The 17,376-nt window shown below is 45.1% G+C and overlaps 8 protein-coding genes and 1 non-coding gene across 9 annotated transcripts; 7 read left to right on the top strand and 2 right to left on the bottom strand. All coding sequences in view use genetic code 12, as the record gives it.

Annotated features, from left to right (window-relative positions):
* Positions 1 to 352: 352 nt before the first annotated feature.
* Positions 353 to 2,932, bottom strand: FOB63_004371 (uncharacterized protein; the record flags this gene model as incomplete). Its single annotated transcript, XM_002614391.2, has 1 exon — positions 353 to 2,932. The coding sequence occupies one exon, from the start codon at positions 2,930 to 2,932 to the stop codon at positions 353 to 355; it is 2,580 nt and encodes an 859-aa protein (XP_002614437.2).
* Positions 2,933 to 4,492: 1,560 nt separating this feature from the next.
* Positions 4,493 to 5,206, top strand: CDC34 (SCF E2 ubiquitin-protein ligase catalytic subunit; the record flags this gene model as incomplete). The annotated part of the gene is made up of 1 exon (XM_002614392.1): positions 4,493 to 5,206. One exon carries the CDS (start codon positions 4,493 to 4,495, stop codon positions 5,204 to 5,206), a length of 714 nt encoding a protein of 237 aa, XP_002614438.1.
* Positions 5,207 to 5,364: 158 nt separating this feature from the next.
* Positions 5,365 to 5,796, bottom strand: FOB63_004369 (uncharacterized protein; the record flags this gene model as incomplete). The annotated part of the gene is made up of 1 exon (XM_066102395.1): positions 5,365 to 5,796. One exon carries the CDS (start codon positions 5,794 to 5,796, stop codon positions 5,365 to 5,367), a length of 432 nt encoding a protein of 143 aa, XP_065958248.1.
* A 1,055-nt stretch (positions 5,797 to 6,851) lies between these two features.
* On the top strand, positions 6,852 to 8,441 carry DBF4 (protein serine/threonine kinase activating protein; the record flags this gene model as incomplete). Its single annotated transcript, XM_002614394.2, has 1 exon — positions 6,852 to 8,441. The coding sequence occupies one exon, from the start codon at positions 6,852 to 6,854 to the stop codon at positions 8,439 to 8,441; it is 1,590 nt and encodes a 529-aa protein (XP_002614440.1).
* Positions 8,442 to 8,656: 215 nt separating this feature from the next.
* On the top strand, positions 8,657 to 10,960 carry IFM1 (translation initiation factor 2; the record flags this gene model as incomplete). Its single annotated transcript, XM_002614395.2, has 1 exon — positions 8,657 to 10,960. The coding sequence occupies one exon, from the start codon at positions 8,657 to 8,659 to the stop codon at positions 10,958 to 10,960; it is 2,304 nt and encodes a 767-aa protein (XP_002614441.2).
* A 187-nt stretch (positions 10,961 to 11,147) lies between these two features.
* FOB63_004366 (uncharacterized protein) lies at positions 11,148 to 12,425 on the top strand (the record flags this gene model as incomplete). The annotated part of the gene is made up of 1 exon (XM_002614396.2): positions 11,148 to 12,425. The coding sequence occupies one exon, from the start codon at positions 11,148 to 11,150 to the stop codon at positions 12,423 to 12,425; it is 1,278 nt and encodes a 425-aa protein (XP_002614442.2).
* A 425-nt stretch (positions 12,426 to 12,850) lies between these two features.
* Positions 12,851 to 15,697, top strand: FOB63_004365 (pheromone-regulated protein; the record flags this gene model as incomplete). The annotated part of the gene is made up of 1 exon (XM_002614397.2): positions 12,851 to 15,697. The coding sequence occupies one exon, from the start codon at positions 12,851 to 12,853 to the stop codon at positions 15,695 to 15,697; it is 2,847 nt and encodes a 948-aa protein (XP_002614443.1).
* A 108-nt stretch (positions 15,698 to 15,805) lies between these two features.
* FOB63_005644 lies at positions 15,806 to 15,903 on the top strand. The gene has a single exon. It is a non-coding gene; the product is annotated as a tRNA-Leu (tRNA).
* Positions 15,904 to 15,915: 12 nt separating this feature from the next.
* FOB63_004364 (uncharacterized protein) lies at positions 15,916 to 17,334 on the top strand (the record flags this gene model as incomplete). Its single annotated transcript, XM_002614398.2, has 1 exon — positions 15,916 to 17,334. One exon carries the CDS (start codon positions 15,916 to 15,918, stop codon positions 17,332 to 17,334), a length of 1,419 nt encoding a protein of 472 aa, XP_002614444.2.
* Between the last annotated feature and the right edge of the window lie 42 nt (positions 17,335 to 17,376).

The raw sequence follows: 17,376 nt of genomic DNA, 5'->3' as shown, positions 1-17,376 counted from the left end.
TGTTGCGATAATGAGCTTGGCTAAAGCTAAAGCTTACTATTCACTCTGTGATATGATCAAGAGCACTGTAAAGCTTTTCTTCTTCCATTACGCTAATCTTCTCTTTGCTCTAATTTTAAAGACAGATTGGCCAACAAAAGAGTCAGATTCATTTGCGCGTTGACTAGTCTCACCGATAGAGACAAACGGTCCAACTGTTTCGCTGATTGAGGATTCAGCTTAATTAATTTGATTGCACATCATACTTTCTCCAACCATGACTACGGGTCCTACGTCTTGCATATGCTAACTTTAAGATGACTGGACTTATTCTATAAATCCCATCATTGCACATGTGACACTCTCTCAAACTCTAGAGCGTCTCGTATAATACTTCGTGCAAACGGTATTCTTCGTTAACGTCGTCGATGTATTTCCAGTCGCCGATGAAATCATCCCCTCTAACAACGCCAGGCAATGCTTTGCCCTGTGCATGTCTTCTCCAGATTTTCTTAGCCTCTTCATCTGTGCCCAAGTCACGGAACTCAAACTTGATGCCATTGCCTTGCAAGATCGTCGCCAAACGGTTCGTTCTTTGAACAATCTGCATTCCTCCAGCAAGAGATGTGAAAAGGTAAATAGGCAAACTTTGTAAATGCTTACGTAACTCTTCAGGCGATACATCAATATCATCGTCATCCTCCTCAGAAGCTTTCGAGGTGGCTTCGACTTCAGCTTTTGTGTTGCTTGAAGTTTCAGTTGAAGTAGTCACATCTTTGCCTTCTAAAGTTTCAGAGGCGTCTATCTCATCTTCAGCTTTCTCTGATTCCTTTTCCTCAACTGCTGATTCCAGAAGGTCCTCAATTACTTTGTCGGTTAACTGGCTTTGTTCTTTCACGGTTTCAGCAGCCAAGTCTTCAAGACCCTTTGTTGCATTTGTTTCGGCCTCTTCTTCTGCGGCAGTTTCTGAAGTTTCTTTTCCTTCTAAGACGTTATCATCATCCTTTGCAGAAGTCACCACTTTTTCACCTTCTTCCTTCTCTTCGGACACGGCGTCATCGTTCGTGAGATTCTCAACCTTGTCCTCTTGGGAATCGGAGGTTTCCTCAGCTTTCTCAACATTTGCATCGTTTTCGGTTTGCTTGAGCGCTGGTGAGTCATCATTTTCTTCGGATGTTTCGCAAGCTTTATCAATGGTTTCATTCTCATCTGCCCCGGTCGTTAACTCTTTCTTCTCATCCCCTTCGGTTAGCCCAACCTTGATGTCTTCACCCGTAACAAGAGGCGCTTTTTCTGCAACCAACTGTTCGTGTGCCTCTTTAATTAAACTTTCAGCAGGCTGGTCGACTCTGGGTTCCTCTTCTTTTTCCTCCTCGGTTACATCTTTGCGAAGATCCTCAGCATATTCCACATAATCGCTGGGCTTTGAAGCACTCTCTGCTTCAGCGGTTTCCACTTTAATATCCTCAGAAGTGAGCGAGGGGCCTTTTTCGGCCAAAAGCTGTTCCTTAGTCTCAGTTTCCTTTTCTTCAGCTGACACATCATTGACTAAGTTTTTTGACTCCCTTGTAGTTCCGGATTCTTCCAGAGGCTTCTTCAATACCTTTTGAAGCATATTGTCAAGATTTGACACTTGTCCATATGGGTCATCCGACACCAAGGCACCTTCTTCTACCAACTCTTCAGGATTAGAATCCAACTTCTCATTCACAGCTGGTTTCGGTTCGCGGGAAGCAGGTTGTCTTGATCTTGATCTGGAGATAGTTCTCAAATAGTTTGTGGACGATTCAGAACGGACAGAAAACAAGGTACGCTCATCCAATCTTTGGGAAGGCATGTCTGCATTGAAGTTAGTGTAGTCTCCGGTTGTAACCAAAGATGGCTCACGAGTGATAGAATCGCTATGGAAAGATGCATCCTCAGCTTCAGCAGCAGCAATGGAATCTCCCAAAGTAGGTCTCGATTGTCTGGTTCTGCGGTCCAAAGAGTCGTCTTCTTCTTCTTCAAGAGCCATATCGGGAGGGAGCTCGTACTTCGTTGGTGATTCCTCATGTGTACTCTTATACGAATCTCCGCGAGCCAAGTGAGGCTTGATAGCGGAGGAAGATCTCGATCTAGATCTGGCACTTCCATCTCTCACACTTGCTCTAGATCTACTGGTAGATCTGCCGTCACGTGGCAAATAAGGAGTGTGCATTGAATCAGCCTCAACCAATCTAGCACTATCCGAATCGTCCTCAGATCTGGAAAAGACAGAGCTACGATTTGGTTGCGACGATTGCGACGCTCCTCTTGGCACTCTTTCATTTGCAGCATAGAGCTCGTTGGACTTGGACTTTTCCCTGTCGTTAGAAGACGGCAATTTGGATAAGTCATAAGATTGAACAGAGTTCAAAAGCTCTGAATGGTCTGAGATCTGGTGGTCAAGCTGATATTCTGACAAGTTTGGTGTCGAGTAATTTTCTGCCTCGTAGAAGGACTTCAGTACAGGCACCAGGTCATTCGAGACAACCACTTCTGGAGGTGAATTGTGTGAAGTAGATTCAGGCTCCTTTTTGGCTTCGGACTCGTGGGAATCAACCTTGTCCGAAGATTCCTCTGGAGTTGTTGCTTCTGCAGAGGCGCCGTCGCTGTCGGCATTTTCGCCCGAATCTTTGTCCTTTTTCCCCAGGAACTTGGCGTTGGACTTGACGTTACCCTTATCGTCCAAAAACTTGTCGAAATCCTCCTCAGAACCCAATAAAGCGCCCTCGCTGATCAAATCATCCAAAGACGCGCCAATAGAGGAGTTTAAGATGGAGCGCCTAGAGGCCTTTTGTTTGTTCACACCTTTGTATTTTTCAGGGTGAATGTAATTTTGGTGGGCAGAGTCGTCAGCCGATCTCAAGGAGGACCCTACTAAAGAGGGAGAATCCAATTTCTCGGCTTTTTCCAACTGTTCTTCGAAATCCATAGCGTTTCAATTCTTTTCAACCAGTGACAAAGACAACTTGTCGACTTTTTGGTTGCACAGTGGAGTGAAATATTGGGGAAGGAAGTAGATTGGCGGAGACCCCGGCTTTGTGTGCAGTCCCGAATGTCAGCAACCTACCCTCATGTGACCTCAGTGCGAGTGCTTATCTTGTACCCAGAAATTTAATTTTGGGCTTTGGCAATTGGAAATTTTTAATAGCAAATGTGGCGGTATTGTTCCTTCTCCTTGAGGGGACGGCCTTGGCGGGGTTTTCAAAACGCTTTCATGGACTTGTTTGCTCTATTTTGTGGTTGATGAGGCGGGTGTCCACTGCGGCATTTCCTGATAAGAGATTCGCACATGTCCGACAGGCATTTTGTACGAGATATTTCTTGGTGGAAGGGAATGACGAGGGGCATGATATACTACATTACAGAACGGAAGAATAATGAAGATGATGGTGATGAAGGAAGACACGAAGTACGAAGCAACAGCAGAAACAAGGAACGAAACAGATGCTCGTCTTCTAAGCGTGCTGCTGGGTAGTGTGAGAATAATTTGCGGTGTTTACTCCTGATTGACTTTCGTAATTTTTGTGCATTTCCTGAATGCATTTCAAGCAGTATGTTTTGTGTTTGATCGTATCGAGGTGCGGATTCGAAACATCTGAATGCGGTCAACATTTTGCTGCTCTAGTAGTGTAGCACCTCGCTTGAGGCATAGTAAACTGCATCAAACCTACAGAGCAGATTATCCAGAATGAAATAGCGGAAACGGCTGGCATATTGGAGAAACGGTAGGGCAATAGAAAGGAGCTCAAGCACTAGACAAGCCCATGCGACTGAGTACAATAGAGCAAATTACTAGAGAATTAATCTAAGCACAGTTACTTGAGAAGGGCAAAATACTATAGAGACGCACGGTAACGGTCAAGACAATAGAAAGTAATACAAACAGTACAAAGTAGGAAGACGAATGACAGATAAAGCGAGGCGAGTCTGTTGAGTAAATAACCAATGCGACTCCATTCGGAGTTTGCGCCAACAAACACAGTGCGGGCAGAAATGCATGTGGCCCTAGCGTTCAAAAAAACAAAACAGCAAAACCGGCCCTTTCGTCGTCCCCAAAAATACATCCAGGCAAACTAACTACTCAAAGTCATTTGAATGTGTGCTACTGTCTTTATGTTGACATTCCCATTCATTTCGAAGTTCGGCGTCCGACGCAAATTCCAGTGACAGTGGCCCGCCGCATACGAAAAAGAAATGCGAAGGGAAAAAAGAAAATGGCCTCTCCTTACAAATCACAACCACCTCACCAAGTCGCATAATTCCCACACTCTCCACAAACACACCTCTTTTCCCATTTCGCTTTAGAATAAAAAAAAAAAAACAGCTACTCTCGCATCCCAGTGTCTTAGCGCCGTTCACATTCCCATCTAGAATTTGTGTGCTTTAATATTGGAGTTTTTGTTTATTCGACCCCAGGCGTCTTGCTACCACCAGAATCCCATAATTTCCTCTGGCCCCCTTTATTTTGCTCGACTGAATAAAACTAGAAATGAGCTCGAAGTCCGCTGCAGCTATCTTACAGCGGCAGTTTAAAGATCTTACCGACCCCAAAAAGGGCATTCCGTCCTTTCACATTGAGCTTGATGACGATAACATTTTTTTGTGGAACATCGGCATCATGGTGCTCAACAAGGAATCCATGTACCATGGCGGCTACTTCAAGGGACAGATGCGTTTTCCTTCCGACTTCCCCTTCTCACCGCCAACCTTCCGCTTCACCCCTGCCATCTACCATCCCAATGTGTACCGAGACGGGAGATTGTGCATTTCCATTCTCCACCAGGGTGGTGACCCTACATCGGACGAGCCGGACAGCGAAACGTGGTCGCCAGCGCAGACAGTTGAGTCGGTCTTGATCTCCATCGTGTCGCTTTTGGAAGACCCTAACGTTAACTCGCCAGCCAACATAGACGCTTCTGTCGAGTTGAGAAAAAATCCAGAGGCGTACAAAAAGAAGGTCATGCAAGAGGTGACCCGCTCGAAAGCTGATATCCCTGAAGGCTTTGTCATTCCTGAAAGCGAAGTTCATGCCTACGGTAACGGTAACTCGTCGAACAAGGAACTCGATCAGGAGCCCATCGACGAGGATTTTTGGTATGACAGCGAAGAAGAGAGCTTCGACGAAGAAAGCCTAATGGATGACATTGATGACGAAGACGATGTCGAGGAGGAAGAGGACAGCGACGTCGAAATGGTCAAGTAAGGTGTACACTTGGCATTGTTGCGCTACTAATTATTGTTAGATGCTTCGTTTTCTGCATAGCCTGTGCTTACGAAGGAGCGCTAATTTTCTCCTCCTATGGCCCAGCTCTATTCTCTTTCATTCCTATATTTTGTTTATTGCATAACAGCATAGAGAAATCAATTTGGTACGTAGCCGGCAAGGCCCTGGCTTAATGCATCTGTGACAGCATCTAGCTGCGCTTTGGCCAAGGCATCATCGTAGTCTGCTTCGTAGAAAAGCATGGCATACATTTCCTCACGCATATCGTTTGCCTCGAAGGTAGTGAATGCTTTCACCATGGCCCTCAAGTTTTCGTCCAATTCCAACACGGACCAACAGTCCAAGTCTTTGTTCCCCGATTTGTCTTGTTGGCGTAAAGAATTAAGTGCCCAAAGTGAGTATATTTTGAGCTGGTCCGGGTCTACAAGGTCCGGAACATTGGCTGTGGCTAAAGGTAGGCCCTTGTTGGAAAGAAGAACAACTGAAAGCGGGCTCTTGCTTGATGTGGACAATGGCTTATCAGTTATAACCTGTGACAACACTCGCAAGATCTGTTTGGGTTGTAACATTGTGATTGCTTTTGATTAGAATAAGGGAATGCTGCGCGAGAAATGTCGGCTTTAGATGTCGGCTTTAGATTACGCCAGTGTTGAGTATGTATCGGTTGATAGTATATGCCCGATAATGTAGTTGGTCACGTGCGCATCAAGGATTGTAAGAGAAGCATGGGTTACACCTATGGAATATGCCGGGTATACTTAGTGATTACCGGTTATTAATACGTGTTACTGAAGCTTCTCACTTGGCTGTAGATTACAACCTCTATAAGTCGGCTTCCACTAACATGTATGTATAGAAGTTAAAATGGGGAGAGATGGCTTGATTAACACAAAGCTATGATGCTTCAGATTTATTAGAATACCAAAGAAGTGCAAACTTCTTTTCGTTGACTTTATATTTCTGATGTTAACCTTTTCGTCCTTCCGTTGTTCAACCGGTACGTTGCAGAAATAAGAAAATTCTCGGACAATCGCGTATTTTTAAAAAATGTCTCAAATCTCACACAAGCTACTAAATGGGACGAAGACATAATAAATGTCAGCAAGCAAATTAATGCACATGAAGAAGATAAAAATATATTCTACCACTTTTTGCTTGAAATTAAACTATTAAAACATGCACCAAGCATACTTCATTGGCGTTGTAAAAGAATTAGGAATATCGCCCAGTCCTGGGCAATAGTTTGGTTGATATTTAAACCAGTCAAGCGTACGTTTCTTAGTCGGGAACACAAAATGACTGTAGCACTATATTTACATGCTGATTGTTCAAACATTGAGCTTGTTTATCATTTAAGCAATAGAACACTTAAGCTTAATAGTCACGATCTTGGATCACGACTGCACGGTTGTTGGGGACTAGTTTTCCTGCACTACCACCGAAACGCGACTATGCGTACTTTGCCTGCTTTGTTTGGCGTCTTTCCTTCACCATCGAAAACTAGGGAATCCGAAACCCACGAACCCATCACATCACAGCACTTTATCAACTGCGAAACCACACTCTTCACATCCGATATTAACCTATCGTACACATTTTAGCATTAAAAGCATGTCCTTTTGAGATGGACAACAACTCGAGAAAAAGACATCTTCCGGCGCTTGTCAATGGGAAGCGAGTGCCATTGGCAGAAACGAGCGGCAATGTACCTCTGCCAGTTTTAAAAAAGGCCAAGCTCGTAAAATTGGCCACGCCCTCTGCCCTCTCCGTCCCTCCGGAAAACCAGGAGCAAGAAAATCTTCAAGAGGCCCAGGAGGCCCGCAAAAAAGTTGAGGAGAAACCACACAAAGCTGCTCGCCTAGTAGGTGAGGAGTTGAAGAGCTGGCAAGCATCATGGCGAAAGATCATGCGCGAGAGCGTAGTGTACTTCGATACCCAGGGATGTGATACCAACAACCAAACTCAGCGCCAGGAACAGAAGAGAGCGCAGCGAGCTCTAAAAGCCGTGGGATGCGAAATAGTGCCATTCTATGATCGTGACGTGAGCATAATAGTCAGCAGAAGACCGTTCAGTAGCTCTAAAGTGTATTCGTCGAATGACATTTTCCACGATGCAGTTAACCTCAAGATCAAAGTGTGGGACTACGACAAGGTGTTCCGATTTTTAAAGAACTTGGGTTTCTCCGAGTCTGCAGGTCTGGAGAGGAGTGGCAACTTGTCGAATCTATTGAAAGAAGAAAAGATATTCGGCTCGACAGACCGTGATCCCCATGCTAGAAGGGATGACTTGCATTACCTCGAAAAGAAATTCATCTACGTTTACGACCTATCGCAAGCTGTTCGCCCAATTGCTGTTCGCGAATGGGCCAGTGACTCGTATCCTTCATTGCACTTGACTATGGATGGGAAGTGCCCATTCATTCCAGATACATCTGACAACCTGGAGAAGAAAAAAGCGCGGAGACTACAAAAGTTCGAGGCTACAAAGAGCTATCGCGAGCTTCTCAAGAAGATCTCGTACGACATAATCAATTACGCTAGAGATGGCGTCACCATTTCCAACTCCATGTTTAGTGGTACTAGCACCAGCACCGACTCTGTGCATAGTGACGGCACTACTACAGCAGCGAGTGGGTCAACTGTCAAAGACGAGACCGCAGAAGAGAAAGAGGCAGCGTCTGAGTCTCGGGACCAGGTTTTCAGCACAACTTTGACATCATATAATTTTAAAGCTCCTGCTACGTTGATGCGACTCTCATCTGTCGTACAACCTGGCGGCAATAACTCAACGTCCAAGTTTTATGATGTTGCAGCTTCCGGCTATAACGGAGCATCAAATGCCATGCAGTTTTCCATGGACTCAACTTTGAACAGCGTGGCACAGCAGCAGAACCAACAAGGAAATGGATTGGGACCAACAGTTTCGCAAGTTCCCTCAAAGAACATCAATAATTTGAAAAGGCGCATATTCATGAAACGTCAGATCCAGAAGGCTGAAGGCCGCGAAAGGGAGCGGGAGCAAAAACCGGGTTACTGTGAGAATTGCAGAGTCAAGTACGACAACTTTGAAGACCACATCAACTCTAATAGGCATCGCAACTTTGCTTGCAATGACGAGAACTTCAAGGATATTGACGAGCTTATTGCTACTTTAAACGAAAGCAAATCGATGGGCTACGTCATCTCCAATGGCGATTACAGTTTCGCCAACTAGGTATTCACATCATAGGAAGATAAGGAGGAAATTTTTATAGTACACAAGCATCCAGATCGAAGCAGTGTCATCACTGGAATGGCACAACAAAACTGCTTTTAATCCCCACCTCTTTCATATACTAAATTTAAGCATCTGTGAAGACTGTATTTGACTAGACCCGAAAAAAATGCGAAGTCGCGCACGAAAGTGAGTTTATAGGTGACAATACTACTATGGAATCGAGAATATACGGCTGTTTTCAATTAGCCCGCATTCCACTATGGTGTCGAATGTATTCCCTGAGCCTTCGGAACTTACCTAAGGTGGCACCGAAGGAAAAAACGACAGGCGATTCAAAAAAACCGAATCGCTTTGCTGAAATGTATCTGAAGAAGCCAAACCATAATCAGCAGCGGAATTCAAAGATTCACCAGGGCCGCAAGCACAGCCCGATAGATGAAGGAACTAGCCTTAAAGTGCCTAAGGCTCCAGATGGAATTGTGTCGCCACAGGTACTGAAGGAAAGCCAATATGAACAATATACCAAAATCAGACAAAGGCTTAACGAGCGCTCAAGGCAACAAAGTCTTCAAAAACAGCAAAATAAGCCTCACAATCAACAGGCACAAAAGCAACCACCCAAGAAATCGGGCCAAGCTTCAAAAAAGAACGTGAAACAAACAGAGAACATCAAGATTAGCATTCCGACATTTGTTACAGTTTCCAATTTAGCCACTATTATGAACGTGCCTCTTTCACCACTTTTGAAGAAATTGGAGGACCTTGGGTTCGAAGGAATGTCGCACAACTATATTCTAGACAAGGAAAACGCAGCTTTGATCGCCGATGAGTATGGATTTGATGTGACCATGAGCGATGAGACAGGAATGGATTTATTTCCAGCACCAGAGGATCCTCTGAAAATGAAAGCGCGTCCACCAGTTGTGACTATAATGGGTCATGTGGACCACGGCAAAACTACAATTTTGGATTATTTGCGGAAATCCAGTATCGTGCAAGGTGAGTTTGGCGGAATCACGCAACATATTGGTGCTTTTTCGGTTTTGACACCCATATCGAAAAAGAAGATTACATTCTTGGATACCCCTGGACATGCGGCCTTTTTGAGTATGAGAGAAAGAGGTGCAATTGTGACAGATATTGTCATTTTGGTCGTTGCTGCAGATGATTCAGTGATGCCCCAAACTATCGAGGCCATTAAACATGCCAAGAAGGCTGGTGTACCGATGATTATCGCGATAAACAAATGTGATAAGCCCGGAATCAAGATTGACAAAGTTTTGTCTGATCTTGCCCGGCACGAGATTGACATTGAAGATTATGGCGGAGAAACTCAAACTGTTCAAGTAAGTGGGAAAACGGGAATGAATATGGATAAATTGGAGGAAGCTGTCATCACTTTAAGCGAACTAAGCGAGTTCAAAGCGGAACCAACAGGAGTGCCTGCTGAAGGTTGGATTATCGAATCTCAAGTGGTGAAAGGATTAGGTAATGTTTCTACTGTCTTAGTTCGGCGGGGAACTGTGAAAGTAGGAAGCTTTTTAGTGGCTGGAACCACATACTGTAAAGTGAGAGGCATGAAGGACGAACACGGCAAGCCGTTAAAGCTGGCAGGACCTTCTACTCCTGTTCAAGTGTGGGGATGGAAAGAACTTCCTCAGGGGGGAGACCAAATTTTAGAAGCAAAGACAGAGCAGGTTTGTCGTAAAGTTATACAGAATCGTGAAAGCAGGAAGAAGCAAATTCAAGCCGCGAAGGACATTGAAACTATCAACGAGAAACGTCAGGAAGAAGTCAAGGAGCTCAAAAAACAGGAAAAGATCAATGAGCTCAAGATGGCCGGTTTAGATGTTAGCGATTTTTTCGACGAGAGCAGCGAACAGTCCAAGTGTACAACTGTGAACTATATTGTTAAATCTGACGTTTTTGGATCTGCTGAGGCCATCAAGGAGAGTATAGATGGACTCGGTAATGAAGAAGTTAAGGCAAAAGTGATTTCTTTCGAAGCTGGCACTCCTACGGAGTCCGATTTAGATACTGCAGAAGCACTAGGGGCAGAGATTTTGTGTTTCAATGTGAAGGTTCCCAAAACCATTCAGGCCAAAGCCGATCGGATTGGCGTGAATTTGCAAGAGCATAATATAATCTACCGTTTGATTGAGGGGGTGACAGAAAAGCTCACGTCTAAATTGGCACCTCATATCGAGATCAAAGTGTTAGCCGAGATTGAAATTAAGAATGTGTTTAAAATCACAGGTAAGAATAAATCCACTTTCAAAATTGCTGGATGCAAGGTGGCATCCGGTAATTTGAAGCGGGCAAATAAAGTGAGGGTCATGAGGAAAGGTGAAGAGGTTTTCAATGGACATCTTTCGTCCTTGAAACACGTGAAACAGGATGTTAGTGAAGCAAAGAAGGGAACAGAATGTGGACTCTCGTTCGAAAATTGGGACAAGTTCGAAGAAGGTGATAAGGTGGAGGCGTTCGAGGAAATCGAAGTGCCCCGGTTCTTGTAAATAGTTATGTCGATGATAAATAAAGGTCATTTATCATAAAGCCAACAAAAAGAACCCGTAAAGAGAATGACTACAAACTAATTTCTGCATTTACAGAGCTTTTCGTTATTCCCAGTATTACATCTCATCCTGCCTCTTTCCCATTCCATTCATCAGATAGTGCGAAAAATCACCAACTCATCTCATCATGTCCAGCCACGACGAGTATTCTTCAGACGAAGAAGACGTTTTTGACGACAAATCCAACGTTTATTTGGGTTTCACCGATGTCGCTTTCGCAGAGGAGGATGAAGCGCCTACGATAGAAGATACGTTTATTGGTGGCCAACCCATCTGGCTTCATCCGCAATCTGAACCACCAGCGAAAATGCTTCAATGCGACAACTGCCAACAAAACATGGCATTGTTATTACAAGCGTTTGCCCCGATTGAAAGCAAGCCATATGATAGAGTAATTTATATCTTTGCGTGCAAGAACACTCAGCACTGCTCGAGACAAAAGGGATCGGTGAAAGCTATTCGGGCAGTGAACAAAGACCCGCAACGGATGGCGGAGATTGAGCACGAGCAAGAGGAGGAGACACAGCGGTTATTGAGTGAGAAATTGCAGCTTGAAGAGAAGAAGAAATTGCAGATTGAAATGACTAAGGACTTGTTCGATGCGACAAAGCCTACGAAAAAAGATGAGAACCCGTTTGGGTCTGCAAACCCATTTGGTTCTGGAAATCCATTTGGATCTGCAACTCCGTTTGAGTCAAATAAGGAATCGAATCCATTTGCGACAAACACGAATGATACGGAGAAACAGCCCGAGCGCATCGAAGAGCCAACAACTAAAGTGCCCACATATGCTGAAGCGTCCAAGATTAATGTACCCACGGTTGCTACTGAAGTCAAAAATTCTACGAAATTGCCAGAGTACCCTGGATTCTTTGTTTTCACCGAGCAAGAGAAGTTTAAAAAGACGACGGAGCCCGAGTTGGAGAAGTACAAGCACTTGATAGAAAGCGCAGAGAGTGACGAGCCACGCGAAAGAAGCATGTCCAGCGGCAGCGTCAATGCTCAACACAGCCAGATCGCCAGCATGCTTAACGACAAGCACTTTGAAAACTTCTCTAGCGTGGTAGGCCACAACCCATCACAAGTTCTTCGGTACGATTTGGGAGGGAAACCTCTTCTCTACAACGGAAAAGACGATGTGGCCAAGGCATTTTCTACGGGCGGAATCCCAGATCCGGCGTACAACCCGTCTTCGCGCCGGCAATTTGAGCTTCAGCTTATGCCGAAGGCCATCATGGACCTTGAGCAACTGGCGCAAACATCGGTTGCTGATATTTTGAACGGCATGGCATGGGGCACTATCGTGGTGGCAACTGATGTGGAGGACTACATGCCCAAATTGGATGAGCATCACGTTGGCTACGTCCAGGAGTATTGTGGAGTCCAATGGGAGGAGAGTGTTTAGGTTTTAACAAAGGGCCGTTGTATCGAAGCGGAACTTGCATGTAGGCGCAGGAGTAGCAATCTGCGTGCAGAAAAAGACAAAGTGCGGACAAACAGTTGTAAAAAGGCCGAGCAGGTTTCACCTGAGCACTAAACATGCGTAGACGGTTACATCTGGGTTGATTGTGTGCCCTGGAATAGAATCTTCTTTCAATGTTGCGATTTTTTTCTCTCTTATTTTGTTCGACGCGGCTTTATATCGAAACGGGGCGGACACTGGCCTGAGGCACAAACAGGTCGCATGTCGCATGCGCGTTTATGTGAAGGATATTCGCTGTGCGAGATGTATGAGTGCACCCTATGATGTAATGATAGCTTCCAGGCACACTATAACACCCGAGTGTTTCCAGAAAGCGAAGAAATCACCGAATTTCAACAACGTACCGAATGTCCGATTTGTCTTCTTCTGACGATGAGGCCCAGTACAAGCCCAAGATCAGCGTCCCCACGGTGAACTTGGCTAACCTCCGCAAGAAAAACCAGAAGCTGAATGCCAAAGACAATTTGGCGAAGGCTAGGAAAAAATTCACATCCCATAACAAATCGGTTCGGTTCCCAGATAATCCAACACGACCCGCATCGGCTATAAGCAACTCATCCAACATGTCGTCATTTCTGTCGGAGCTTGATTCGGACCATAGCCGGCTCGAACACTCAGACGACGACCCGACACCTGAAGGAAGCTCTAAGGATCTCCCACATTTTTCATTCAAAGTGCCCTACACTACAGAAACACTCTCCCTGGAAGATGACGAGGACATTAACTCGTTGGACATGCAACACGTTATAAATCCACTGCGCACATATAATGAAGAATCTTCAGATGAAGGTGAATACGCGCCGCAAGAGTATCATGAATCGGCACTGCCCAAGCGGAGACAAATGAATTCCGATGCCGAGGCCGATGTAACAGATCTCCATCGCCAGTCGTCCGGACTGCGGTCTGTCAAATCAGGTGAGAGTGAGAAAAAGGGCTTTAAGAACATTTTCCGCAAAATGTCGTTGGCCGACCTGATGGAAGGCGACCCGGGTGCGCCTTCGCGCTCAGACACATTCTTGGGGCGCGTTTTGAGTTTTTCGGGCGGCGGCCTCAGCGGCGGTGGCTTGGCGCCGGGCGCATCGCATGCAGAATCGGGCGCGGACGACGAGGAAAAAAGGGCCGGCGGCATGCCCGAGGACCACAACATCGAGATGCAGCGATTAGATTTTGCGCAGCTCAATGATGAGGCACAAAACTTAATCTCTTTGCATGTACCAGAGACTAGTCGAAGGAAAATGGAATCCATACCAGAAGTGGACCCGAACGACGATCTGACGGCTCTTTTAATGGAAAACGAGGAGAAACCGACTCTGACTCCACCGGATGCAACACCAAGCTCGCACACAGGTACTTTCTACCAACCTAACCCTGACTTGGTTCGAGAAAACGCTAACGATGACTACCATGAAGAAGATATTTTCGAAAACGACACGTATGTGGCGCCGCCGAAACAGGTGCACGCAGGCGTGCTCTCTTCTTTATTGAAGCTTTATCAGAATGAGCCCGCGTCTAAGTCACTGACAACATTAGGATCAGGACTCACCACTTTAGCAGACGAACAGTCCGTACCTGACCCATACAGCGCAAAGAACACCTCTACACATGATTTCACACAGCTTAAGAGCAATTTACGCCATGGTCCGCGTCGTCTTGCCAACAAATTCACCGGTCATAAGCACAAGCGTGATTCATCGAATCCACCAGATGATTTTGGATCGGAAAGTGATGAAGCCACGGCTACTTTGGATGGAGACGCAGCTAATCTTCCGTCGTTCCAGAATGCTAGGCCCAAAGCACCGCGTCCAGAGTCCAAAGTTCCACAAAGATTGGGTAGGAAGTTCAAGAAAAGGCAAGACCAAAAGTTGCGTATTACTGTTCATATTGCAGACATACTTCAGCGGCAACGGTTTATCATTCGTATGTGTCGTGCATTGATGTTGTACGGAGCCCCAACACATCGGTTAGAGGAGTACATGGTGATGACTAGCCGTGTGCTTGAGATTGATGGCCAGTTTGTATATTTTCCGGGTACCATGATTGTGGCATTTGGTGATGCAGCTACGAGAACTTCCGAAGTCCACTTGGTGCGGTGCGCCCAGGGATTAAACTTGTCCAAATTGTCTGACACTCACAAGATTTATAAGGATGTGATCCACGATTTGACGGGTGTTGAAGAGGCCATTAAAAAGTTGGAGGCTTTGATGAGTAGGAAAAACATGTACTCCCCATGGGTTTGTGTTTTCCTCTATGGCATTGGATCTGCTTCTGTTTGCACATGGAGTTTTGGCGGTGGCTGGTGGGATGTCCCTACTTCTTTTGCCGTCGGATTGTGCATTGGATACTTGCAATTCATTGTCTCTTCCAAATCAAACTTGTACTCCTCATTCTTTGAGGTTGCAGCGTCAATTGTCGTTTCCTTCATTTCTCGAGCGATCGGCTCTATCAGAGGCGGGAGTGGTAATCTTTTCTGCTTCGGAGCAATTGCTCAAGGTTCACTCGCTTTAATTTTGCCCGGCTATATTATTTTGTGCGGCTCGCTTGAGCTTCAGGCCAAAAACCTTGTTGCAGGCTCGGTCAGAATGTTTTATGCCATTATTTACTCTCTCTTTTTGGGTTTTGGCATCACTTTGGGTGCTGCATTATACGGATGGGTCGATAAAAATGCCACAGACGCAGCGCAATGTCCACTGGGCCATAGCATAGATGACAAGTGGAGAATTTTGTTTGTGCCCTTATTTTCCCTCGTTTTGGGCCTTATCAATCAGGCTAGATACACTCAGCTTCCGATAATGATCTTGATTTCCTCAATTGCATATATTGGGACGTATTTTGCCGGAAAACACTTCTCAAATGTGACAGAATTTACGGCTGCCATTGGTGCTTTTATCATTGGGATATTAGGCAATATGTACTCCCGTGTGGGGAGAGGAATGGCAGTTAGTGCCATGTTACCTGCTATTTTTGTGCAAGTGCCATCTGGTATTGCCTCCAAAAGCACACTTCTTGCCGGTGTTAACACCGCTAACAAGATCACGAACTCCACTAAGGATAGTTCTGGAACGACGGATTTGAGCTCCTTGAGTTTCGGTGCTACGATGGTGGAAGTGTCTATTGGTATTAGTGTTGGATTGTTCGCTGCGGCGCTCGTGGTCTATCCGTTTGGAAAAAGGAGAACAGGTTTATTCACTTTATAGACTTGATATCAATAAATATCAGCAACAAATAACTTGTAGAACACATCTTGAAATTAGTGCAGTTAATAAAAGAACATATTTTGTCTTCACTCTAGCCACCATGTAATTGGCACTCTGGCCGAGTGGTCTAAGGCGCCAGGGTAAGGTTACCTTACCATATATTCCTGGTCTCTTCGGAGGCACGAGTTCGAACCTCGTGGGTGTCATTATTTTTTTCCATGTTCTATGCGGTTTCGCGAGTCGCCCCACATTTTCGAACGTATCGTTCCCCCACATTTTCCACGTTTCTGAAAGCGCTGGAATCAACCCCACTTTCGCGTGTCCTATTGCTGATGCTTTCTTGTCGTTCTTTTCTTCGCATTTCTCGCTGCTCCCCAAGCTATGCAACGCGGTCGTTGTCTCTTGTTTCCCACGATAATTCCTCGGTAACGGTGGATTTGGACGACCAAAAGCCTATCCGAGTTTCGTTCAAGACGGCATTCTTGAGAGATTCCTGTAATGCTCCAGAGTCTGTTGATGTTGATACAAGACAAAAGTCATTTACCACGGCACAAGTGGCTTTGAATCATAAGCTTGCCGAGGACCCGACCATTGTCGATACTGAAAATGGGAATGCTCTTCAGATCAAATGGAAGCAAGCAGATGGATCAGTTCATGTTTCCACCTACCCTGAAGCCTTTTTGAAAAAGCATGCGAGTCTCCCATCTCGTATGAAGGGCAAATTCTTTCCAGAGAGGCAGGTATTTTGGACAAATGAAGAAATCGTTGAGGACCTCCACAACCTCCACGTGGAGTATAAGGACTATTTTGAAGGAGTTGACGACTTTAGGAAAGTTGTAAATGGCCTAAATAAATATGGAATTTTCTTTGTCGATAACATGGAGGATCCATTGGACAATCCGCAAACGCATCATATTACTCCCCATAATGAGTTGCTCTGGCCTGTGGCAAAGTTGGCCCAACGTTTTGGTTACATCAAAAAAACTTTTTACGGCACGCTCTTTGATGTGAAAAATGAAAAGAAGGCAAAGAACATTGCCAACACGAACGTGTTCTTACCTCTACATATGGACTTGTGCTACTATGAGTCCCCTCCAGGGCTCCAACTTTTGCATTTCATCAAAAATTCAACATTGGGAGGAGAGAATGTCTTCAGCGATTCCTTCGCAGCCGTGAAACACATTCGACAAAATGATAGAGTTGCATATGAAGCCTTGAAGAAAGTTCCAATCACATATCATTATGATAACAATGGCGAGTACTACTACTATTTGCGACCTTTGATTGTGGAAGACCCTTACATTCCAGACTTCACGACAGGCGAGGCCAGGATTAAAGAAGTAAACTATTCCCCTCCTTTTCAAGGCAATTTTGAGTTTGGGGTGACTAAAGATGAGAATCCCGAGTTGTTTAAAGATTTTATGAGAGGAATGGTCAAATTTGAAGAGTTCATCAATGATCCCAAAAATCAGTACGTCGTGAAAATGCCTGAAAACACTTGCGTTATTTTTGACAATAGACGGGTCCTTCATTCCAGACTTCAATTTTCTGACTCCAATGGAGGTGATCGTTGGTTGATGGGTTGTTACGTGGATGGCGATAGCTTCAGATCGAAATTACGCGTACTTAACCGCTGAGAAAGAAAAATGTAATACTACATAAAGTCTGAAATATATGAT

This window comes from Clavispora lusitaniae (assembly GCF_014636115.1).
Source record: "Clavispora lusitaniae strain FDAARGOS_655 chromosome Unknown tig00000223_pilon, whole genome shotgun sequence".
Classification (NCBI taxonomy): Eukaryota; Fungi; Ascomycota; class Pichiomycetes; order Serinales; family Metschnikowiaceae; genus Clavispora; species Clavispora lusitaniae.
This window is presented reverse-complemented; position numbering and strand designations above follow the sequence as displayed.